At 44.8% G+C, this 25,882-nt stretch overlaps 1 protein-coding gene across 11 annotated transcripts in view; it reads left to right on the plus strand.

Moving 5' to 3' along the window:
* Window positions 1–25,882, plus strand: part of LOC138283053 (uromodulin-like) — a 298,687-nt gene that overhangs the window by 262,528 nt on the left and 10,277 nt on the right. For all 11 annotated transcript variants that reach the window (XR_011201046.1, XR_011201042.1, XR_011201047.1 and 8 more), the window contains one exon: window positions 23,220–23,286. Coding sequence is in view for 1 of the 11 variants with exons in the window: in XM_069221194.1 (XP_069077295.1) it covers window positions 23,220–23,249 (30 nt within the window). In the remaining 10 variants the exon portion in view is untranslated. The remainder of the gene's footprint in view (window positions 1–23,219; window positions 23,287–25,882) is intronic.

Consider the following 25,882-nt stretch of genomic DNA (forward strand, 5'->3'; position numbering starts at 1 on the left):
ACATCAACAATCACTCCCCTCGACACAGACAACCTTGCACTATGGTGCAAGGATGCCTGCATTGGTGCATGCAGCTTAATTTAGCTTCAGTGAAGGGGAAGACACAGGGCAAGCAACCACACAAGAAAGAATGGAGGAAACAACAGAAGGATAGTGGGTACATGAGCACGGACAACAACCGAGGCACCAGCAGACAGAGTTATCTTGGTATTGGACAAGCAAAAATAGGCTACAATGGAAGGAGGGAGGATGGAAGAAAACGAGCAACAGCGTAGGCAAGAACAATAGAAGGGAGGGTGGGGTGGTCAAGCAACACAGACAAGGACAGGACGGAAAAGGGGGTAGAAGTACACAAGGGAGACAGCCGAAAAAGGCTCACTCGGGTAGAGTATTTAAACATAAAGAAATGATTAGCATCTAAAAAAACAAGAAGTAAAAGGACACAGTTAATGCATCCAATCTCCAAGGGAAGAACACACATACGAAGAGAGAGGAAGCCTGTGGCTGCTGACCAATAGAAAAACAGGCAAATGAGACTGACAATGAGGCCAACCAAAGGTAAGCAATGGGCGGGTTCTAAGACCACTGATAGAAAGCAAAAGGTCTTCAAGAGACAGTGCATGGCATGTCTAGGCAAGACCTAAAACTGACACAAGAAAACAAAACACTACCATCCAAGACCATGGAGTTTATAGGAGGATGAATGGTGTCATCCATGAAAATAAAAAAACCTGGTAAGTGGAGAATAGAATAAATGTTCATTATGTAAGGGTTGAGATGGGAAGGAGATGAGGAGATAACGGTATGCATGCAGCGAAGACTGGATGTGACTACAGTGAGTTACTGGTGCGATGGAACAAAAGATGTGCATACAATGAAAATCAGAGATGCGTAAAGTATGGAAGTGGTGTAAGGAGAGGCAATCAGCCTTGAGAAACCCCTGGGCCTGCGTGCAAAGAAGGGGCGAAACAAGTGTTAGTTGATGTGTTTTCTTTGAAACCAAGCTCGACCCTTCAGCAATCAACCTTTATTCACCAATAGGTAGTGATGTTGAAACACAACAATATTGCATCGGATAAACGAGTCTCCATTCAGAGTGTGATCAGAGATATTAATAAATCTGATTGGACCTCTAACTTCCTTAATCACATTTATTTCCTAGTCAGAAAGGGAATTCTACCACTTGGTGAGACCAGTTGTAAAAACTGGACTTCTGACCCAATCACAAAGGGTATTTGACATCCAGAACAAACTGCCACAACCCTTGAGCAGGAATGAGCACAGTGAGGCACAGAGGTTAGCAGAGGGAGGCAAGGGCACATCTGCAGTGAGATGCAGATGTGAGTACTTTGGGACCCTGGCACGAGCAATGGGAATCAAGGACGTGCTGATAGTGAGGAGCAGGTGTTAGTTTAGTGACACTGGTATGAGCGCAGGGAAACAAGGGTGTGCACACAGTGAGGAGCAGGTTTGTGTACAGTGAGGGACTGGTGTGAGCAAGGAGGGAGTGTGATGATAGTGAGGTCCCAGTGTTAGCAGAGGAAATGAAGGGTGTGCAGGCACTAGGGAGCAGTTGCAAGGGTTTGTTCTGCTGCATGAAGCTGAGATGTGAACCCTTTGGGACACTGGCATGTGCACAGGGAATCAAGGCTGTGAGCACAGTGAGAAGGGGGTGTGAGCACACAAAGCACTTGTGTCAGCAGAGGGATCAAATGGGGTGCAGTCGATGCACTCAGGAGCAGGTGAGAGCGCAGCGAGAGTGCCCAACTGGCATGAGTGAAGGAAATCAGGGGTGTACGTACAGCCAGGAGCAGGTGTGAATATAGAAAGGCAGTATTGTGGGAAACACAAAGAGGCATCCTTTCAAGTTCTTATCTATGTACACAAAATTGAAAACAGTACTGGGATGGGATGGGAGGTCAAGGTAGGGCTACAGAAGAGGACAACGCTATTGGGAGGTGATATGGAATGGAAAAGCAGCACACCAACATGTTCATGAAGTAGCCCATATCCCAACACAATGAGGTCACCCAGTGGCTCTTCACACATGCCCACATCTAGGGTGGAGGGGCCGGGAAAGAGCGTGTGCTCAAGTCGGGGGTTCTTGATCACTCACAAGAATGGGGCCCAGACTGCCTCGTGTGTATGCAGTTTATCATTAAGCCTCTGTTGCCAATGGTGAAGTATACAAAATGTGTCCATGGCTAATGAGGTAGCCAGCCAACAGTGTTTGTATGTTGGCACACCAGGGAGATCTGAGGAGTCTTGTAGTATGACAAGCTGGGGTGTTTCTAATTTTTTTATGCATCACTCTTTAAAAAAAAAACAGCCTTACTCATGTGTCCTTCCATCCTCAATCACAACTCCTGTTCAAATCCCCAAGCCTGGAACAATAATTTTTTCCAGCAGTTACTCCTGCATGGCAACAGATAGCATCAATGAACTTAGTGGCAGTTTCACACAGTCAATGGAAGTAACATCCCAGACCTGTTTAGAAATGTCACATCTGTAGGCTGACTTCATTTTGTGACCTTTATAGATTCCTAAAATGTCCTTTTACAGAATATTGAAGAGAAAAGGTTTTGAAAAATCTGGAGTTAAATAAAGTGCCAAAAAGACAGGAAAGTTACTTACCTATAATTCTAGTTCCACAAGAGGTACTATATAAATATGCCTATATACATACGCAAAAAGCATTTCATTAGAAAAGTGCAAATTACACAGAAATGGACTGTGTAGCATATAAGAAAGTTACAATTGACCAAAATATGTTTCCACTTTTAAAAACTATTGATAAAAAACATCTGTCACAGGCCTTTTATAAAGGGAGAAGGGAGGACATGAAGGGCAATGTTAGCAGATAGGCTGCCTTGGAAGTAATAGTAAAACTGCCCCATCACCCCCCTGCCCCCAGGTGATAGTTAGTTCAGTTCATGTTTATGGAGCCAAATTAATTCTAGGGGAAAGAGTCAAGACCACTGCTTAGTATAGCAAGTATAGAAAGCCCATCCTGCTAGAAAAAGGCAGATTAGAAACCATAAACGGCATCCAATATCACCCAAATCAATTTCACCCGAAGGCCTGTCCCAGTTGTGCAACAACTGAGGTGTCCAGATGAAGGCAATAATGTCTCATGAAGTACGGACGCATGACCCTGATTCAGCCTTACAAATCTTAGAAGTAGGGACATTCCTTAGTAGAGACACAACAGCTACTTTTCAATGGTTAAGTGAACTTTGGGTCTATGAGAGACAAAAGTGTTTGTCAACTGGAAACAAAGCAAAATGAAAGGCATTATTAATTTAGGATTTCTTTGTCTGTGGATGACTAGCCCTTATAGGGCAACAGTTTAATAAAAGACAATAATCTCCACCATCTCAATTCTATTGTTCTGTCCCCACGGAAACTTTTAAAACTCTCTTTATGTCCGGTATGTGAAGGATTCCAATTGCTAGGGCTGAAGGGTCAGGAAAGGAAGCAGGTAAGGTAATAGCCTGATTGATGTAGAAGTCTGAAACTACTTTGAGTTGTAAACCTGGGAGAGTTCTCATCACCATTTACATCAACCACTGCTTGAACTTCCACCATCTATCCAGAGACCTACGCTTTGCCTCCCTCTCCCTTGCTGCCACCCCCCGTATCCACCATAACAACTGTGGAGGACACTCATTCTCCTACCTCACTGCAAAATTCTGCAATGAACCCACCCCTCACCTAAAGATAGCACCCTTGCCGCTTTAATTCAGGAAAGGACTCAAGACCTGGCTGTTCAACTGATCTGCCTTTGCAACAGGGTCCTCAGCACCTGGATAGCCACCAGTGACGAGTCACGCTCCACAAGTACTGTTCGTTGGATTGGTTGACCACTTTGTTCTTAAAGAACACAGTGTTAGGTTCTTGAGAACCCAGTTCCTAACTTTTTCTTACTCTGTAAGCAGAGGTGATTTGTACTAAAGAGTCAGCTTTCCCTATACATTTTTAACTTAGCTATAGGCTTAAAGGATGGATGAATTAACTATGTTTAACTCAAATAGTGAAGAAGAGAACCTAGCAGGAGAAAATACTTTTCTAATTCCCTCCAGGAATTCTTTAAAAAACTAAATTCCAAAGTAAGACGTTTGTGTAGATTTCCTACATACAGTGATGCTGCAAGGTTTACCTCAAATGATGAAAATTGAAGCAACGCCTTGCCAGGTGTAGAAGGTAAGGGATCTCCACTTTTTCCTGACAAATGGAGAGATCACAGTGGTTTTAGATACTCTACATGTGGAACTTATTCTGTTTAAAAGTGTATGATGCTATATTGCTTCATTTAAAACACCAATTTGGTCTTGTAGCAAGACAAATACCCATACTGTAAGAATTTAAGAATTCAGAAATCAGGCCACAGAGTTAAGCAATGAAAGGATTTGTCCCTGGTCATGTAAAGGAGATCCAGTCTACACTGCAACTTGCTGTACTACCAAGTTGGTAAAGGAGGCGCCTGATCCACCAATGAAATGGCTGCTCTGGTGCTATCAAGATCATTCTGGTTTTGCAGTTGTCCCACTTGAGCAGCACATTTAGGAGCCGCAAAAAGGGGGGAAATACATACAGAATTGTCCCTGCTGATTCTATAAAAAAGCATTCTCATTCAATCCAATTTGATATCTGCTGAGAAGTCTATTTGAGAGACACTTGGTAGCATGTTGCCACTGAGAACCCACTTTGTTGGTTGGTGTAAAACGCATCTGAGTGAGCCTGCGTCTGCATTCTGGATCCCTAGAAGATGGGTTTCATTTGTGCTTCCAGAGACAGTAGTCAGATCATCCCTGCCATCTGGCTCTAAAATTTAACTTTCATGGAGCACTCTCGAAACAGATATTTAAAGGTGCATCATACACATTCTGGAAAGCGATATTTATTGAAGCATCATACACATTACATTTTGAAGTTGTGCCAGAGAACTTACAACTGCTTTTCTCTGTGCTGTGGGCATTGATTAACTTCCACTGGTGCTCTGGATAGCTATAGCCCATACAGCTTTCAAAATGGCCTAAAAACCTGCAGTTTCAAATACATCTCATCTGTACCCTCTTACATTTTAGAGACACAATGTCAGAATAGTTTTTTATAATATTTGAACTATACATTTTTCTAAAATGAAGATATGCCCCGTCAGAACAACTTAAAAGTGGGGACTGATATGGCCATACACCTCTTATATACTGTATATTTCTTACCTGATGATCTCTGTAGAGCACAAAACTGTACTAATAAGCAAGATCGACAAACAGGGAACATAGGGGCTGCATGAAGAATCAATGGTTTAAGAGGGAGCCTTGAGTGACAGTGAGGGTGAGATGAAGACCAGAAGCCTCAAAGACACAAAAATCTGATTAAAACATATGAGCTGAAGATCCCCAAGGTGTGGATAGGCCTGAGTGGTTGCAGAGTTATAAGGTATAAGGAGACACAGGATCTGCAACAATGCTGTGAGCTCAAGGGAACCTTCTGCTAAGTATCTTCAGAATGACAAGGAGCTACAAGAAGAGCTAGAAGAGTTGTGAGAAGGCGTACAGCTGCTGTGACTGGACATATGAGAGAGGGGCACACAGACCAGGAAATGAGGGTGCAATGCTGGTAAGAAAGAGCACCACAACAAGGAGTGGCAGGCCATGTTAGAAGAGGATCCAGATCGTGGAGCTCCAAGGAAGTTGTAGACTTACGAAGTTTAAGGTGCCCCAGTTGCTAAGGGTACACATTAGTGCAGAAGCTGCAAGGGCACCAGGAGCTGTAGATCTTCCTAACCCCATGTGCTGCATCTAGAACAATAGCTGCAGAAGAGATAGGACATGCAGGGAAGCTTCTCTTTGCAGAGGCTGGATAGGCAAAGTTCTGACTCAATAGATTTTTAGTCAAAGAGAAGCTGCAGTAGATGCTTAGACCAGCAAAGTCTAATGCCGCAGTATAAGTCAGGAGGTACCCCTCATCTTTTGCAAAAATATGTTGGCAATTCTGCATGGCAATGAAAATGCAGATGCTGGACAGTAAAAGTGTATTTAGTAGGTGCGGGTGAACAATTTGGCTTTTCCCGCGAGGTTCGCAAAATTTTGCCCTGTGTTCTGCTTGGAGCACTGTGTTCCAGCAAAACTCTGCCAACCACTGTGTGGCTGAGTTTTTTCTTGTGTGCGGCTTGCCAGTGTTTACTTGGTAACAGCCAGCATAAATTTGTGTCCCCTTGAGCAATTTTTGGGGAGCTAGAACGCCTCTTGGTGAGATTTCTCAACGCGGGTGGTTGCAGCACGTCATGACCGTACACGCTGAGAAAGCTACTGTTTGAGTACAAACAAAATCTACTGAAGTGTCACAAAGAAGCAGTTCCACTCTGGCCTAGGCTTTAGTTCTCAAACTAGAGTCAACGTAATGTAAGAAACTTGGTGTAGTACGGTAATGGGAGTTACAGAGATATGTTATATTGCATAATAAATTAACTATGGTTAAAGTAATGTAAATTACATTTTATACTTTGCAGCTTGGTGTTAAAGAAATGCAAGCAACCATATTTAATGGGTAGAATGAGGTTAGGGCAGCATAGTTATCCTTGTGTATTAAACAGCTTGTGGGTAAGGTAATGTAAGGAACCATGTGTACAGTGCAAACTGGTGTTAAGGTAGCATAGTTAACCTTTTGTATTAAACCAGTTGTGGGTAAGGTAATGTAAGTAACCATATTGTACAGTGCAGACTGGGGTTTTGTTAACTTTGTGTATTAGGCAGTTGGTGGTTAAAGGAACACATAACCAAGTGTACTGTGCACAGTGGGCTAAAGGTATGGTAGGTATGTATTATGCAGAGTGTGTTATGATACTGTAAGTAACGTTGTATACTGTGAACTCTTGGGGTTAAGGAAACACAAGTAAACTTGTGTATGGACCAACCTGTGATTAAAGTAATGCAAGTAACGGGGGGCGTGGCCAAGATGGCGATCGGAGCAGCAGCATAAACCGCAGTTCCGTCGCCCAGCCCGTACAATCATCCTGATATCAATTACTTAGCCCTCCCTGGGGGCAGGGTGAGGAAGCTGTTCGAGGGTCCCCGAGGTTCTGCACCAACGCCTAAGCTTGCAACATCGGAGAAGCTCAAATCTCGGAGCTGCGACCCAAAGAAAGTACGCCGCCGCGCTCGGCGCCAGCCTCGCAGGCAGCTCAGCCCAACCACTTATGAGCCGCGCTCACCGGAACCGGCATTGGTTTTCAGCCGCTACGTATCGGAGGTAAGGGCTTGCCGCCGCGTCCCCGTCGTGCGCGCCGAAGCTGCCAGCTGGCTAGAAAAGGAGCCGCTCGGCATGCACAGGGCCGGCCGAGTCCCTCCCGCAGGCGTCCTCGCTCGTGGAACGCGGCGCCGGAGCGCGCGTATACTAGCTCAGTCGCCCGAGTCCCGCCTTAAAATTAGGCTTCATATCTGTGTCAGCTGCAACTTAATTTGGATGTTATTAGCGGCGCGCGAGGCGGCCGGAGGAGGGGGGAAAAATAAATAAATAAATAAAGGGCATAATTGTGCAATTGAAGGATCGACCGCCGCCATTTTAAGTACCTCGGACCTTAGGGAGACAAATTTCCTATAGCTCAGTAACAGTATACCAGCCAGCAAACTTAACCAAACTGCACAAGCATTCCCCTCAAACGCGCTGCATATCGGGGATACTGACTGGCGTCACTTAAACAAGTACAACACCTCAAGCCCCACTATGCCCCCTCTAGGGCACCAAGTGTGTTAGCACTGGCAAAGACAATGTAACAGGCGCAAGTGGGTAGTAACAGGGTCAGTATGAACTGTGAACACATCCTTTGGACTACAAGAAGCGTAAACTAAAATATAAGAAAAGCTCCCTGAAGAAACCCTCCAGCTTGCAGTCCCGTAACAAGTTAAACATTTCTTTCAAGCAATCCCAAATGCTCAGCACAAGTAATGCCTCCACTTTATAGGGAAACGCCATACCCACGCCTCCTCTACTACGCGCTATCTGGACTCGGCCGACTCCGCCAACTGCAGTCTCTTTAAACAGATAGTCAGCCCCCTCCGGCTGCTCCTTTCTCGCTAAATTGCCAGTCGCCTGCCCCAGTCGTCTGGCTTACCACAATACTTGATTGGATAAGCTTTAGCCGCTGCGGTCCCGACTGCAACACTACATCCATAGCCACTGTCACAACTCTCAAATGGTAAAGCCAAAAACCACTCGGGCCCCCCTCACCAAAATGGATCAAACTACAACAACCCATCCGGAAGCGCACGCCAATGCGCAATCAACATTACAGAAGCTGGAACTAACTTTACAATCACACACTTCACAATTCGAAAAAATCCTGCAAGCCATCCTAGACACTAAGACCACCTTGGAAGCCAAAATAGGCTCTGTAACAGAGGACCTCAATATCCTCCGCACCGATCAACACGCACTAGCAGACAGAGTATCCGAACTCGAAAAAGACATGGCGCCTTTACCAGGCACCACGGCAGACCTGCAACTACAGCTATCGCAATTATCAACAGAAGTTGATTCCTTAAAGCGCAGAACTGAAGATGCAGAAGGCAGATCTCGTCGCAACAACATACGCCTGGTCGGTTTTCCCGAACGCGCTGAGGGCTTAAGCGCAGAGCTGTTTATCGAGCAATGGCTAATAGACACAATCCTCAAAAATAATATCCCGAAGTTCTTCTCAGTTGAAAGAGCACACAGAATTCCAGGCAAACCCCCAGCACCGGGCTCGCAACCCCGCCCCCTCATAATAAGACTCCTTAACTACAGAGACAGAGACTTAATCCTCCAGTTATTCCGCAAATCAGGCCCAGTGTGCTACGAAAATGCCACGATAACAGCTTACCCGGACTTTACGGCAGAAGTACAAAAAAAACTTAACTCCTTCTACAGTGTTAAGGCATGCCTTCGCAGACATGATATCAAATATGCACTGATGTTCCCTGCCAGACTTCGGGTACAGGTTGAATCCCGATCCTTCTTCTTCACCACTCCGGAAGACGCTTGGACCTGGCTACACGCCAAAGGCCTAGCCGACCCGTCAGATGCAAGCACTCAAATAGACAATAGATCTTTCTCAACGAGGCACCGTAAGCAACGCAGGAGACAAGAAGCCAGACCCTCACCTGAGCAGGCAAAATCTGAGCGCTTTCGGCTCCTCCGCACAACATCCAGTTTTGTCAATGCTCCCTCCTCCGCTTCGCCTTCGCAAACCGAAATCGAACAGGAACAAGTCCTAAACTCTGACTCAGCTGAGTCCACATGTGGCCCTCTTCTCACACCACGCACAGCAGACGACATCTGAAGAACATTCAACCCAGATCACTTGAAACCTAAAAAGTTTCATCGCAGCTTTTATAAGGCTCCTACACGTGGTCTAGCGCTCAACAGGTGCCCCCCGCCCGCCGCGTTTCGCCCCTTAAAATATGCGAAACCCGGGCTGGGTAAAACAAAACAATACCTTTGCACCGATGCCAACTGGCACCCCCCTGCTCCATATGGACAATCACCCCATACTGGATTTTTCCGGTATTGTTTTTTATATGTTATTAGTTCATTTGATGTATATTGTTTTGGCATGCACCTTTATATTAGGAGCACATAGCTATAGTAGAAGGGCTGAATATAAAAACAGCGACAAACATACAAGGGTTGCTGACTGCAGCAACAAAAATACTGCTCGCAGCTTGTTTCTTGAATGTCGGCCAGCTACAGCGACTGAGTCCCATAATAATGTCAATACCGGGTTGTCAGTTGGGTACAACCCCGTTCATATAATACACACAATACTACTATGGCCACTCACAGACACCTGGGAACCCTAAAATACAAAATACTCACTTGGAACGTTAAGGGTATGGTAAATCATCGGAAACGTCAAAGGGTTCACGCCTTTCTCACAAGACATCAGATACACATAGCATTCCTACAGGAGACACATTTCACTAAACCTATCCTGGACACCACACGTACAAAATGGAAGGGGCAATTATACGCTACCACTACTTCATCCTTTGCTCGTGGAGTAGCAATCTGGATAGCACCAAGTGTCCCGTTCACGTCCTCCCGCACGCAATGCGATCCAAACGGTAGATATGTAATACTTGAAGGTGTCCTAGACGGGTCTCCGTTGGGGTTGGTTGCACTATACTCCCCAAACTCGAACCAGCGCGACTTTTTATCCACGCTCAATACAGGCAACTTAAGCGACCCTACATTGGAGAGTATATGGGGTGGCGACTTTAATAGTGTACTTGACACTCATATGGATCGTTCATTCCCCCCACTTAATGCAGCTCCCGCCAAGCGTGCTTCAGAATCCCTAGCACACTGGGCATTAAATAACGGAATAAGTGATATATGGAGGGTGCATCACCCCACTCAGCGCGAATATTCTTACTTCTCCCCAGTCCATAGACTACATACTAGGATAGACTTATTCTTTGTATCCGCTACCGTCAATTATAAAATATGCTCATCAGAATATTTAGCACGCACAATATCAGATCACAACCCACTATGCCTAACGTTGACATGGGGACACAAACAAATTTGGATATCAACATGGCGTATGCAACCAGAAGCCCTTCTAGACCCACCTTTTCACAAAGATATTTCCAAAAGCTTAACCGATTACTTTCTATCAAACAAAAATACAACCTCTTCCCGCGCCATAGAATGGGACGCTCACAAAGTGGTGATAAGGGGTCAGTGCTTATCGGCTACGGTGGGGGTCAGAAAGGTACTCATTAAGGAACTACAAGACTTAGAGATAAAGCTTCGCAACGCAGAAAATGCAAATGATAACAGCGAACCTGCATTGGCAACACTACATCTGCTTAGGGCTTCCCATAAGGAGACAGACAACAGACTGTGTAAGCATGATTACAGACACTATAGGACCAGACAACACGCCGAAGGTGATAGATCTGGTAGATTGTTAGCTTGGCTAACTCGGCAACCATCACAACCAACACCCATTGGCGCAATACGCCTAAATCCTGACACAATCGTTAATACCCAAGCAGGTATAAATGATGCCTTCTCCACATATTATCGGAGCCTATATACGCCCCCTTCACCACCTCCAGAGCAACACATTATTAACACACTAAGCCTGGTCCCCCAAAATCAACTTATCCTTGATAATACCACCACTCTAGATCGCCCCGTTACTATTGAAGAGGTGCGCCTTGCATTATCACAAATAGCATGCAATAAAACACCTGGCTCAGACGGTTTACCGATAGAATACTATAAGTCCCATGCTTCTCTATTATTACATCCACTAATAGAAGTATTTAACGAAGCACACCATAGATTGCAATTGCCGGACTCAATGTGCGAAGCACTGATAGTTGTCCTCCCAAAACCAGGCCGCGACCCTCTAGATGTTAAATCATACAGGCCGCTCTCCTTGCTGAACACAGACTGCAAACTATTAGGTAAAATTCTCGCAAATCGCCTCCTCCCTTATTTACCGACTCTGATACACCATGATCAATCAGGCTTTATCCCTGGCAGAAGTACTTTTCTGAACATTAGAAGACTGCTACACATAATACATAGTAATACAAACTCGGTAGCAGTCGCCTTATCCTTAGATATAGAAAAAGCATTCGACACACTTAGTTGGAACTATTTGCTACACACTCTTAAAGCGTTCGGCTTTAGTGTCGGTTTCATTAACTGGATTAGGACGCTCTACTCTAGGCCCATTGCCCGAGTTAAAAATGGACAAGTTATTTCTGAAGCATTTCCAATAGGCAGAGGCACCAGACAGGGCTGTCCTTTATCTCCATTGCTGTTCGCTATTGCTATGGAGCCACTAGCGATCAAACTGCGGAGCCACGCACACATATGGGGTATACCGGAGGCTAACACTCACCACGTCGTTTCTATGTACGCAGACTACACTTTAATATATCTGCAAGACCATTCAGCCCACATGGCTGAGGCCCTGCAGTTCCTGGACTCCTTTGCTGTCGCATCCGGGCTATATGTCAACTGGTCCAAATCAAGCATATTCCCCATTTCTCCGTCCCTGGTAGCTCACCATATGTCGCTACCACAATACAAACTGCCCTGGTCACATACAACCTTTAAATACCTGGGCGTGCAAATTTATCACTCTATCATGGATCTAAAAGAAGGAAACATAGATAGAATCCTAGGTTCCGTTCGCGGCTCAATTCTCTTCTGGAGCTCACTCCCCCTATCTCCAATGGGCCGTGTGGCAATAGCCAAAATGCTTATCCTTCCAAGGTTTCTATATTATTTTACAGCTCTCCCGCTGTGTTTACCGCGTTCCTTTTTTAATAAGCTGCAATCAATGCTAACGGACTTACTCTGGGGTAAAGACAGACGCAGAGTGGCGCTGTCAACAACGCAACATCCGCAGGAGAAGGGTGGATTGGGAATGCCTAATTTCGAAAGATATTACGCAGCCGCCCAATTATCATGGCTGTCTACCTGGCTATGCGACACCCCGACGCCTGACAGCAGGATGCTACAGACACACATACCATCACAGAGGCTGCTACTCTCGATACTAAATAGTACCCCCCATACGTCCCCAAGACTAATATTACTAGAGGCAGCTCGATTCTGCTGGCGTAGATATGTCCAAACCAAGTCCACATTATTCCCCTATTCGCCTCTGCTTCCACTACTCCAACTCCCGGACACTCAAAACCTGTCAATACACCACGATACACGCGGATTGAACATGCTCCAATTGGGTGACTTATACTCCTGCTCCGTGCTGCGTACTTTCCCTGAACTGGTAACCGCAGGCACTATGCAAAAGGGGGCCTTCCTAACATTTAACGCTATAAGACTATTGCTTAATAAGATCTGGGGCGTAGTAGACTCGGAACCTCCCGAATCCTCGCTGCTTACTATTATATTAACTATTGGCAACTCAAAGTGTATTATTACCACATTATATAAAGCATTGCTAGAAGGAATATGCACAACATTACCAAATGTAAAGGCGCGCTGGGACGCTGTCCTCCGTACCCCACTATCACAGGAGACTTGGATCACTGCTCTCACAACAATCAAATCAGTGTCCCGTAATCCTCGCCTACGTTACACTCAATTTAATTACCTTTACCAATCATACTTATCACCAGCTCGCATCCAGAAAATCTACCCCCACACAACTCCAACATGCCCTAGATGCGCTACACCAGCAGCTGATTTCTACCATATGGTTTGGGAATGCCAAACCATAAACCTGGCCTGGCAACGCATGACGGAGGTTACAGCAGAGATCTCATCCCACACCCTCGTGCCCACCCCTGATTCCTGCTTACTCGGCATAAGGCATCGCTCTAAAGCAGACAAACACACGCACAGGTTTATCGACCTGGCTTTCGTGGTGCATAAACGCCTGATAGCAACACATTGGAAAGCTCCGCATGCTCCTTCTTACGCGTCATGGCTACGAGAGTTATGCAGCCGCTCTCAGGCTGAAGCCCAGACACTTCGCTCGCTACAACATAGAGGTCTTAATCTAGCTGGCCTGGAGACATGGGACACATTTGTGGTTGCAATGGAGGCCAGAGATGACATGTATCCCCCATGAACAGATATCGTCCCATTGCATTCCACAGCCTGAGCTGACGCTGTTGAAGCAAGGGCCGCACAGCAGCAACCTTGGTTTGCTCTTAAATACATTCATCACTACTATTCTTCTTCTCCTGCGGTAGATATTTCTAATCTGCGCCTAATGACTTCTCACACGCTCATACAAGCCTGTAATACACAATCACAACAAGTTAAATAGTCCTGCCCCTGAACCTGTCAACACCACAAACATCCTTAACACCCCTGAAGTGATTACCACATCAGTAACGGACATCGTTAGCATCCGGTCAATACCCGTAAGCTGCAATCAGCCCTCATAACAGCTCGTATGTTAAATACCACTGCACTCTCCTTTTACAACGCCCTTAACTCTCTCACATTATTAAGTTAAGTTGTTAAAGTTTTCCCCTTTGTTATCTCCGCTCTCTACCAATCCCCCTTTCCCCCCCTTTCTCTTTGACCCTCTTGAAGTGACAATGCTGTGGAAAACAAAATTATATAATTGTGTAAATGTAATGCAAAACAACATACAGCTACTGTATTGATGTGTGCAGTTTGTGTTTAATAAACAGATTTAAAAAAAAAAAAAAAAAAAAAGTAATGCAAGTAACCAAGTCAACTGTGCAGACTGGCGTAAAGTTAAAATAGGTAACCTTGAGTAATATAGAGGCTGGCCTTCAGGTGATGTAAGTTATCATGTGTAATAGGGTGAAATTCATTTAATGTAATAATGTAAAGACATCCACCACCCAGTCCGCCTTTTTGCGGTTCACCAAACTCTGAATCAGGCCTTAGTTACTTTCTACACAAGACCCATCCTTGACCTCCCCAGATGGACTCACATCATCCAACACCTGAAGATGCTCCACTGGCTCCTGATTCAGAAGAGATGCCAATTCAAGATGCACAACTGGTGGTTTGAAATTGCACTCCTCCATCTCTACCTTCGACACTTGTGAAGAACTTAGGGGTGGGTCTCGACAACTTGTCTTCTTTCCAAGCACAGGTTTACTCTCTGATAGGAACATGCTTTGGGTTGCTCTGAACTTTAAAAAAATATTTTCCTTCTTCCATTGAATTCCAGACAGAAGGTTGTCCATGCACCCATCACCTCTAGGTTAGATTATGCAAAATTTTGTACTTTTGTCTTCTAGATTATCTTATTAGCAGCCTACATGTTGTTCATAATGCTGATGTATGTCATGTTATAAGGCTTCTCCAGCAGACATCTTTGACCCTACCTTCTGATTGCTGCACTGGTTGCCATAAAGAAGAGAATTCTCTTCAAGATTCTTTTTTTGGTGCATTGGGTGCATCTTTTCTGGTGCCCTTATAGTTATGTGTTCATCTTTGTCTTCTCTTGTGGTGGTACTTGAGGTTAGACAGGTTAGAAGGGGGGGGGGTACTCTTTTTCCTATGGCGCTACACAAGCATGGAACCTGCTCCCTGTAGAGCTATGTATGGTGAGCTCTGACCGACTTTTCAGATCGATTCGTAGAGCCTGCCTCTGTGCTTTGGATTCACTGGTACTGCTTTAGTCCTGTTGGTTTGCAGTGCTGTGACACTCCTTGGAGTAGCCGCGCACTTTAGAAATTTATTCATTGATTCATTTAAAGAGAGACAAGAGGAGTTCCACTTTGTTGGCTGAGACAGTATTTAAAACAACTTGCACATTTGGGTCATTTAGAAATCTTGAAAAAACAAAAAGATGTGGAGATAGTTATTGATGGCCAGGTATCAATGTTCAAATGGAAACCATAGTTAGAGAATGCACAGAGTGTTTCAATAGTGACAAAGTAAATAAACCCAGAGAACAGCCAATGATTATGAGAAGACTACCCAATTGCCCATGGAGGGAATATGGCTGTAGATATTGTGGGGCCAATATGTGGGGTGGTCAATTTTGTAATATTTATTTAATCAATATGTTCTCAAGCCATCCTCTTTATTACTTCATACTGGCCCACAACAAGGTAACCGGATTACCAGGCCATGGCCCAGCTTTTGGTGGAGGTCTTAGTAGATGGGACAAATCAACGGCTAGTTGGTTCAAGCTCCCTGATGCCCTGTTCAGCTTCTCAGTTCTCAGGGGATCAGGATCTCCAACAAGATTAGGGTTTAACTCATAGCTACCCCCAGCACGTGAACTGGAATATACCTAGGAAGCAATGCTCAACTCAGGCTCATAATACTTTGAACAATGCCATTAATGAGGGGGGAAATGAAGCCTCCTCAGTTACTCGTGAGATGCTCTTAAGTCCGTTTGGGCAGTCACACGTATCACCTACAGACCAGCTTTCTTCTTCCCCCTCCCTTGTCCGAAAACACAACTATAACTCTTTGCTCTCTCTGATCAAACTATCATTAAGAGCCCAAGTATCAGAGGAGGAAGGCGCCTATGATAGGAGAACTGTAGAGTGGCAGACCATGGGTCGATCTGATCCATCAGTATTTGCCTCTGGTGAGAAAACGGCTCAAAAAGAATTAGTCTCCAACTTACTGGAATGGATACCTACAGACACTATAAACCAGCCTTCAAACCCATCTATTTGGCCTCCAGTAATGAATTTGGCCTCAGCTACTGAGCACCATGGAGGTGATTTCTTCAGCAGTAACATATAATGCTGAAAACTTGCAGCATATTAAGTCAAATAGCATAGAGGCAGTCAAATTTAGTTCCAACCCTGAGCATCCATGGAATAATACTATTACTTGTTCAGATTAAATTATTGCATCATATGTTTTGAAGCTTGGGGAATTAACGTGTGGAAAGTGGTAACAGCTTGCTACCCGAGCCCCTTGCTTCTGCCTCTGCAATCGATAGGTATGTTAAAGGGGGCGATCGGCCCGGAGTGCCCCATAGCAGTCAACAATTCTGTTTCAAATAGCTCAGCAGCATGTCAATCCTGAGGTTTTCCAGCAAATCAGGATTATTAAGAGATATCCTCTTAGAGTTGCATGAGGTTTGCCCCAAGGTCATCACCCCAAAGATCAGTTTTATAGAATTTGTGCATGGAATGTGAACGGTCTTGGTGCAAGGGTTGGGGAGGATGCGTTTATCTAATTTATACATGACTATGATATCGTACTCTTGCAAGAAACCTGACAGCAGTAATCAACTCCAATCATGGGATTCAAGAAATATTTTAATGCAGCAACAAAAGAGGTGAAAATAAGAAAGGGCAAAGGGGGTATGGCGATTTACATTTCAACTGACATTGTGTGGGTTCATGAGGAACTGAATGTTGGTCTCTCATGGATTCAGTGCGTTAAGATGGTAGTGGACCACATATCACACTATTAATTATAAATCTGTGTATCCACCGCACCCATAAGCATTATTTGACAAAATTCAGACCATTCTTGGTCTACTAAAAGCCTTGAATGCCACGTACCTACAAGCTTTTTTATCACTGTAAGGCGCATTAAACATGAATTTGTTGCAAGGCTCACATGGTAAACCTACAAATTATACCCCAGAAATAGTTGGAAATAAAACAAGAAGTTATTTTCAAGGCTAGTTCTTCAAAACAGCACTAGAAAATCTGTGTTTCTCTACCCTCAATGGGTAAAATGCATTGGACAATACAGCAGCCTTTACTAGAGTTACAGACAAGTCAGGTTCCACTTTGGATTACACACTGGCTGACCCTGAGCTATTAAAGTACGATTGGATGGCAATCACTTTGTTCAAATGTTTAATCTGGAACTCACTCCTCCCACGGCCCCAGAAGTACAATGCCTGTAAGTACCTGCTCAAACACCCAATTTGAGGCGCCTTATATGGAAACATATGACAATAGGGAACATCATGGACTTTATCTCCAACTACGTCCTACAGAAAATGGCAAGTTTCCCTTCAGATTTGTCACCTGTTCAGGAATGGGAACATTTTGTTGAAATTCTTATTCAGCAGCCAATGCTGCATAACTGGTGGGTTGAGGGAGGTTGGGAGGTGGGATGGGACGGAGATGAGGTAAAAATAAAAAATGAAAAGGCACTTACCTTGCCTCTGTCCCTGCGCCCTCCTGCTGCTTCGCTCTTCTTCTTCTGGTGTCCCAGCATTCACTGCTGGGACACTAGCGTAGGCTCCCCAGCAACCCTGGCGCTGCTTCCCTGGGGTCTATGCAGTTTCCCCAGCCTGGCTGGTAAACCTAAGTGCGCATGTGTGTTTGGCCAACCTCAGACGGCCGGCCAAACACACATGCACACTTAGGTGCACTCTTCCCTCCTCCCCCCTTCCCACCTCCAGCCAGTGGGGCAACGCTATAGTGAAGGAGCCACCCCTCCTCTTATTACTAAATTCTACATCAAGGCATCAAGGTATAATCCACAGTGGGGACGAGTGGTTCACACCATGATTACGCACCAGGAAGAAGCATCTCAATCGAGAGCTTAGGAGGGCCCATTTGAGGGGTGGTAAACCCAGCCAGGATTTACTGTCAAAAATATCTAAAATTAAACATAACTAGCAAAGAGCAATTTGGGTAGTGAAACACAATTTTAATATGGGCATTTGAATCAAAATTAATGTATGCAAGCAAGCAATCAAACTAAACTATTTTGAGCCAAGATAAACACACAGGTCAATGAAAGGAATCAGCGCTATAATGCTGAAATAATGGAGGCAGCATGGTCAACACCATAGGAAGGTAGCCTCTTTCTAGCCTTGTTACCCCCACTTTTGGCCTGTTTGTGAGTATATGTCAGGGTGTTTTTACTGTCTGCTTATGCGTTTACAATTGTCACTGCAGAATAGTGACCATTTTTACAAATTCTGATTGGCACACTGGAACACCCTTATAATTCCCTAGTACTGTATATGGTACCTAGGTACCCAGGGTATTGGGGTTCCAGGAGATCCCTATGGGCTGCAGCATTTCTTTTGCCACCCATAGAGAGCTAAGACCAATATTACACAGGACTGCCGCTGCAGCCTGACTGAAATAACGTCCACGTTATTTCACAGCCATTTTACACTGCACTCAAGTAAGTGTGAGGGCACCCTGGCACTAGCCAAGGTACCCTCACATTATTCAGGGCAATTTAACCAGACTTTGTGAGTGCGGGGACACCATTACACGCGTGCACTACATATAGGTCAATACCTATATGTAGCTTCACAATGGTAACTCCGAATATGGCCATGTAACATGTCTAAGATCATGGAATTGTCCCCCCATGCCAAATCTGGTATTGGGGTGCCAATCCCATGCATCCCCGGGGCTCCAGCATGGACCCTGGGTACTGCCAAACTAGCTCTCTGGGGTTTTCTCTGCGGCTATAGCTGCTGCCAACCCTCAGACAGGTTTCTGCCCCCCCTGGGACCTGGGCAGCCCAGTCCCAGGAAGGCAGAACAAAGGATTTCCTCTGAGAGAGGGTGTTACACCCTCTCCCTTTGGAAATAGGTGTGAAGGGCCTGGGAGGAGTAGCCTCTCCTGCTTTGAAGGGCACAGATGGTGCCCTCCTTGCATAAGCCAGTCTACACCGGTTCAGGGATCCCACATCCCCTGCTCTGGCGTGAAACTCGACAAAGGAAAGGGAAGTGACCACTACCTTGTCCATCACCACCCCAGGGGTGGTGCCCAGAGCTCCTCCAGTGTGTCCCAGACCTCTGCCATCTTGAATCCAGAGGTGTGAGGGCACAGTGGAGGCCTCTGAGTGGACAGTGCCAGCAGGTTAGAGACCCCTCCTGATAGGTGCTCACCTGGTTAGGTGGCCAATCCTCCTCTGAGGGATATTTAGGGTCTCTCCTGTGGGTTTCTCTTCAGATAACGAATGCAAGAGCTCACCAGAGTTACTCTGCATCTCTTCTTAGAATGCTGCCAAGGATCGACCGCTGACTGCTCCAGGACGCCTGCAAAACCACATCAAAGTAGCAAGAAGAGTACCAGCCACATTGTAGCGCCTAATCCTGCCAGTTTGTAATTTAGCAGGCCAGGATCCCCCCTCTCCGTTATCATACGCAGAGTCTGGCATAAAGGCTCCAGTCAGAGGGGGCTCCAGAGCCTAATAGCCTTCCAAACTATATAATTAAAAAGAATGTCAGTTTCCAGTCCTCATATTTAACTCTGCTTTTTAGTTATGTCCTGGCATGAAACACTATTCCGAAGTCATGGCGTGGGAGTGACTTTCAGTCTATTTATAGATCAGGTGAACGCTTAAATCCAACTCACTCCAGATTAATTGCCTTAACAAATGTGGAAGCCAAGACTTATGCCTCAGACATGCTCATCGACTTAGTGAATTCAGCTTATAGCTCCAATATAATTCCAAAAATACAGACTGACTTCAGGGCAGGAATGAGCACTTCAACAAACCTGTTGGCAGTCACTCTCTTGGCTGAACAAGCAATCACCAAACCCAGCAAACTGTTCTCCTTTTTTATTGACCTCAAGACCTTCTTTGATAAAGTTCCAAGGGCCCAGCTGTGGAAAGCAATGTAAAACTGTTAGAGGGAATAATCTACCTATATTGCAACACATGGGTTCAATTCAAGCTAGGGCAGACCTTAACAGCCCCCTGGCCCTAGTGCTGGGGGATCCCCCAAGTTTGGGAACAGCACAAACTGGAAGTCTGCAATATGGCAATGACATTGTCCTCGCTAGCAAGACCCCAATTGGGTTGAAGCGGTTTGATAAATCAGTTACTAAAAATTACTAAAAAGGTATACTAAAAATTTGCAACTGAGTCTGAAATATAGTAAACGAAGGTTCTCTGCTTTAAATGTCGAGGTAGTAACAGGCAGCCTAAATTCACTTGGGGGCCCAATGGTAACATATTACAACTGGCCAACACCTGTAAGAACCTCGGTGTCCACCTATAGCCCATCTAACCTACAAATTGCATTTATAATCAAAAATGCATGTTGCAAAGAACCTCCTGTTCGCTTTTCAAACCTCAAAACATAAGACTTTGAACACCTCAATGCTTCATCTCTTCCAGGTTGTGGGAGCCAAATTTTTGGCTTCAATATCTTACGGCTCTGAATTGCTTAAAAGGAAAGACGCTTCAGCTTTAAACATCTTACATTCAAGTCTTGTTTTAAAAAAAAATCTTTGCAATTCTTCAATATGTTTTACAATCCTAAATGAGACTTGAATTTGGTTCACTCAACCAGGGTCCATCCACGCAGTACACCCTGGTTAAATTCTACTGGAGGACGAGGGCAGCCAAAGTTAATTCACTTGCGCATTGAGTGGAAATGGAGAGGCAGGCCCACATAAAAAACTCTGGCCCATATTTATACTTTTTGACGCACAACTGCGCCAACGCAGTTGTGCGTCAAAAATGTTACCGCCGGCTAACGCCATTCCAACGCGCCATGCGGGCGCCTTATTAATGGAATGACCTTAGACGGTGCTGCGGACTGGTGTGCATCAAAAAAAATGACTCACACCAGGCAGCGCCGGTGTATGGGAAAATGGGGGTTGTGCGTCAAAAAATGTTGCACATCAGGTCTGAGGCAAAATTCAGGCCTCAAACCGGATTTGCGCAATTTTTTTTGATGCCCAACCTCCATTGACATGAGCAAAGACAGGAGTCATGCCCCCATGCCCAATGGCCATGCCCAGGGGACATATGTCCCCTGGGCATGGTCATTGGGCATGGTGGCATGTAGGGGGGCCCAAATCCGGCCCCCCTATGCCACAAAAAAAATCGGGAAAAAATACTTACCCGAACTTACCTTTACTTCCCTGGGATGGGTCCCTCCATCCTTGGGTGTCCTCCTGGGGTGGGCAAGAGACAAGGGGGTGTCCCTGGGGGCAGGGGAGGGCACGTCTGGGCTCCTTCCAAGCCCACAGGTACCTTAACGCCTGCCCTGACCCAGGCGTTAAAAAACGGCGCCCATCAGGCTGAGCGCCGTTTTTTAAGGCCCACCCCCTCCTGTGCATCAAAATGACGCCAGAGTATAAATAAGGGGCACAGGCCTTAAAGTAATTTTTTGGAAGGGAACGCCTACCTTGCATATAATTAACGCAAGGCTGGTTCCCCCTTCCAAAAAATGACACACATGGTGGAATTTTGACGCCCGCTTGGTCGGACGTCAAAGTATAAATATGGGGCAGGGTTTGCGCCGATTGTGCGTCAAAAATTTTGAAGCACATTCAGCGCAAACAGAGTATAAATATGCCCCTCTGTGTTTTCTAATTTACAGCATTCAATTGCTGCACTCCGATTAGAATATGCTTGACACACCCCCATGAATTATGCTGCTTTTAAATGCATCACAAACAAAACTGTCAAACTTTCATCCTTTGTCATTGATAAGGCTACTGTAGCAAGTAAAGGGCATGCATGGGCAGGTATGCCATCATATGCAGCTTGGGGTCCTCAGCCCTATCTGTCTGCGCACTTCTCAGAGGTCAACAAACATAAACTCCTGCTAATATGCCTTGGCGTGTTTGCATCAAAAGATTTGACACATCCCTGGAAACAGCATTGGGAAAATTCAGAGTGCAGGCTTTGTGGCCCAAAAAATTAATCCATGCTTCATCTTCTGTGCATTTGCCCTGCCTTGTTAGTACATAGACAAATACTCTTACTTCCCACTCTAAGAGCTCTGCACATTAGGTCATGTTGATCAGCGGTTACCTCCTTATTGGGGGGAGCTTCAGTGCACCTGGCATGTAAGATGGTTAATGTTTTTTATCTTAGCTGCTAAGGAGCTGGAGAAATCTATTTTCTGACTTTCTGATTTGTGTTTACATTTGAGACTAGTTCAGTGGCTCTCCCTGGAGGTACTAGGCACACAGCATCTGTATATCTGGTGGCCCGGTCAGTACTTTTAATCTTTTAGTTGACCTACATAACTAGACGAGGGATTGTAGTACAAATAAGAAAGCCCTCTAAATTCCTTAGACTTTCATTTCAGGAAAATAGTACTTTACATAGTGTATTTTAAAGTACAACAGATGCACTTCATGGCAAAAGTTTGAACAGCATATCCGCACTTTACTATCACAAGATGAAGGGTTTGCCTTGAAGTAGGCTTTGCTAATTTTTTCATCATATTGGGCGTAATAGCTTAACTGATTGTGGTAAACTGTTATATTACAACTTTTAACTCTTTAATTTAAAATGTGATAACATGCAGTGACTTACTAGTTTTCATAAAGATTACATGTTAGGGGCTATATTGTACTAGCATGGTAATATTGTAATATTCTTTAATGTATATGTAATGGGTTTTATTAACTATACATGAATAAACTAAACTAAACTAGACTAATCTAAACTAACCTAAAAGTGAGGTTACCTAGGGTGAGAATGTGCCAGAGGGAAAGGAGGGAGTGGGGTGCCTCTTGTAAAGGGGATTTGGATGTGAACAGATGCTGAATGTGAGAGCCTGTTGGATGCAAGGGGAGCCAACTGTTCTGTTTTGTGTTCTAGATGTGAAGGTTAGTGTTGATAGGAGCCATATGTGAGGGGTGTGTTGAGTTACTCACAGTGTGAGAAGGTCACGGAGTGATGTAAGTGCAAAATGTCATCTGATGGTGGAAAGGAGGGGCGCCAAGCGGGACTGGATTTTTGGTATTCGGGATGAAAGAGAATTCCAGATGTGAAATGAAAACTTAAATGCCCTCTGCTTTTTTATTCCCTTTTAGTGTTCATCTTCATCTAGTTCTACTAATTAGGACATAACTATCAGAATGGCTCCAATTTGGATTTCAGGTATGAACCATTGATTCCATATTGTCTCATATTGCACTGCTATGCGGTATTATTTGAGATAATCAGTGTGAACTTCATAAGAAGTCCATCCTAAAATGCCCTGCTCTGCAATTATTTTCTGACCACTATAGAAAAGCAAGTTTGTACCTGAATGTTTTTGGAGGTACTTCTTGTTATGTTTAAGTTGTTGTGGGACAAAGGTATGTGGGGTGCATGTGGTTCATAGTGATGTGAAACTGGACGGGTCTAGACTAGAGAGGAAGTCAAGACAAGGAAGAAGATGGTCGCTTCTGAGTGGAAGTCCGACGACCCACAGGAACTATGCTGCCAGGATCACTCCATGTTGGTGTGAATTGGACAGAATAGCATTGGAAACCAAGGAGCGATTCATCATATTGTCGAACCGCGGAGGTCTGCAAACCATGGGTACGTGACGCGCCCCCTGTCCTTACTGCCATGCCTCTCCTTTCAGGAATGCGCCTACCGATGAAGTGCCAATGCTACTAGTGCGAGCTCACGCAACACACTGAGGCACTCCAGGAAGTCGCTGATTCCAGGGGTGAGCACTGAGGCTCCCCCTCCTCTGATGCCCTGGCCATCCAGCCCACGAGAACCACAGAGAAGTAAAGCACGCCAGAGAAAGTTGCAAGACAATGGTACACACTCGTATACACCAAATCAATACCTTAGGAGCCATGACCTCATGTTAAAGCACTACTCACTAAGACAAAAGAAATCTCCGCAGTAAAAGAAGCAGCACCTAGGCCACCGTGTAGTGCACCACAGCGTAACATAAACCACGTTATCTCAGTACCTTTGAGGCAACGTATTTGCCAACAACCAACTCCTAGCCTCTCATTTGCTCAAAAAATGATGACTAAGCCACTCTTTTGGCTGAATCTGTCCCATGTATGGTAAAATAGTCGTGGACAGATAATGAAGGGAGATATGTGTTTGCTAAAATGAGACTGGCAAACAAGTGATCAATTTACATTCTAAGTCCCAATTGATATTAATGGAGCCTTCCACCAGTGAAATAACAGCATCATAACAGAGTTGTGCACCGCTTACATGATTATAGGGGGTGACAGGAATTTGACCCAAATGTAATTCTGGACTGGGCAGGACCAGCCCACCTGACACAGCCAAACAGGGATAGGGCACTCCTGAGAAACCTCTTCCACCCAACAGACAAAGAATACCCTTTCTATCCACCACCCATGGCACCTGGTCAATATAACAACAGCTCCACTAATATTCCTATGTACGATCTAAAGGGCTGAATCACAGAACATGCAACAGTGGAACACCGCAGCTGTTGATTGGAACCTCAACAAACCAATACAGAAACCATTGCTGCTTAATGTTTTGCATGACAAAGCGCCCACAGAAAAGGTCTATCTCAAATAGCCCAGTATTCCGCATCTTCAAGATAATGAGGTTCCTTTCAAACTCTGGGCGCTGGCCAAAGCTACTATCAGAGGCAAGTTATGAACAACATGACTCTGGCCCATTAAAGTAGGACTGATCATCAATTTACCATAGAGGCAGAGGTCAAAACCCTTGGAGATGGCCAAAATGGACCTGAATATTTTGGTTGCAAGTAGAATAAAGTATTTGGTGTCAGACAACTTATCATGGGGATAAGACTGCTTGGTTTTGAGCTGCAACACCACTGTGTGTGGATGAATGAGTCAATCACACTGACTGGAAGCTGTCAGCCTCACCTTCTCAGCTAGCTAGCAGCACCTCACTCAAACACAGAAAGTAAGTATGATTGGTGGCAGCTAGACGTATGACACTCTGACTCCTCAGGGAAATCGTGGTGAAACAGATTTTACCTCTTTCTCTCATTTGCACAGTTCTCACACATGCAAAGGCAAGCAAAGGAATGCATGATACTTTTCAATGTATTTACTTGAAGGACTGCATGCCATGAAAAAAAGAATGAGCGGCAAATATTAGGAAGATGAAACATAGCATAGTAATAATTGTGACCATTAAAGTAAAACATATAAGCAGTATAAGAATCCTAGAATAATCATTAGTCTAAGAATGCCTTCCTATTCTTCTAGCATCTAATGTGAAGGCATAGCCGTGATAGCCCGTCTGCCCGTATTGGTCTACGGAAGGAGCCCCCGACCCCATCCACCAGGGGTCTGCCTGTTGTTGTTATGCTGGCAGTCCTCTCAGTAGGCTGAAGAGACAACCCCAAGATCAGCAAAGCTGCAAGAAAGTGGCACATAGTGTAAGATGGCTAACTGGAATATACCCTCTAACCTCCTTTGGCATACGTGGTGTTTTTATAAAAAAAAAGTGTTCTGTTCTGAGAACAGACCTGATGTGATAATATGTCTAGGTTTAGAAGGTTGGCTCCGTGACTCTTAGACTCTTGGTAATAGTAGGTAAACTATTGGGTACTATCAGGTACAGCCTTGAGCAGAGGCCCAGTATGAAATGTCACGCAAAGGAACTGACAACAATACTTTCACAGAAAAGCAATTGATTATAATGAAAAAACAACATTGCTAGAAGCAAGCCATGCTACAATATAATAAAATTAACACAAAAATGAAATGAGTATATAGGTAAAAGG

The sequence above is a fragment of the Pleurodeles waltl genome, chromosome 2_2 (genome assembly GCF_031143425.1).
Source record: "Pleurodeles waltl isolate 20211129_DDA chromosome 2_2, aPleWal1.hap1.20221129, whole genome shotgun sequence".
Classification (NCBI taxonomy): domain Eukaryota; kingdom Metazoa; phylum Chordata; class Amphibia; order Caudata; family Salamandridae; genus Pleurodeles; species Pleurodeles waltl.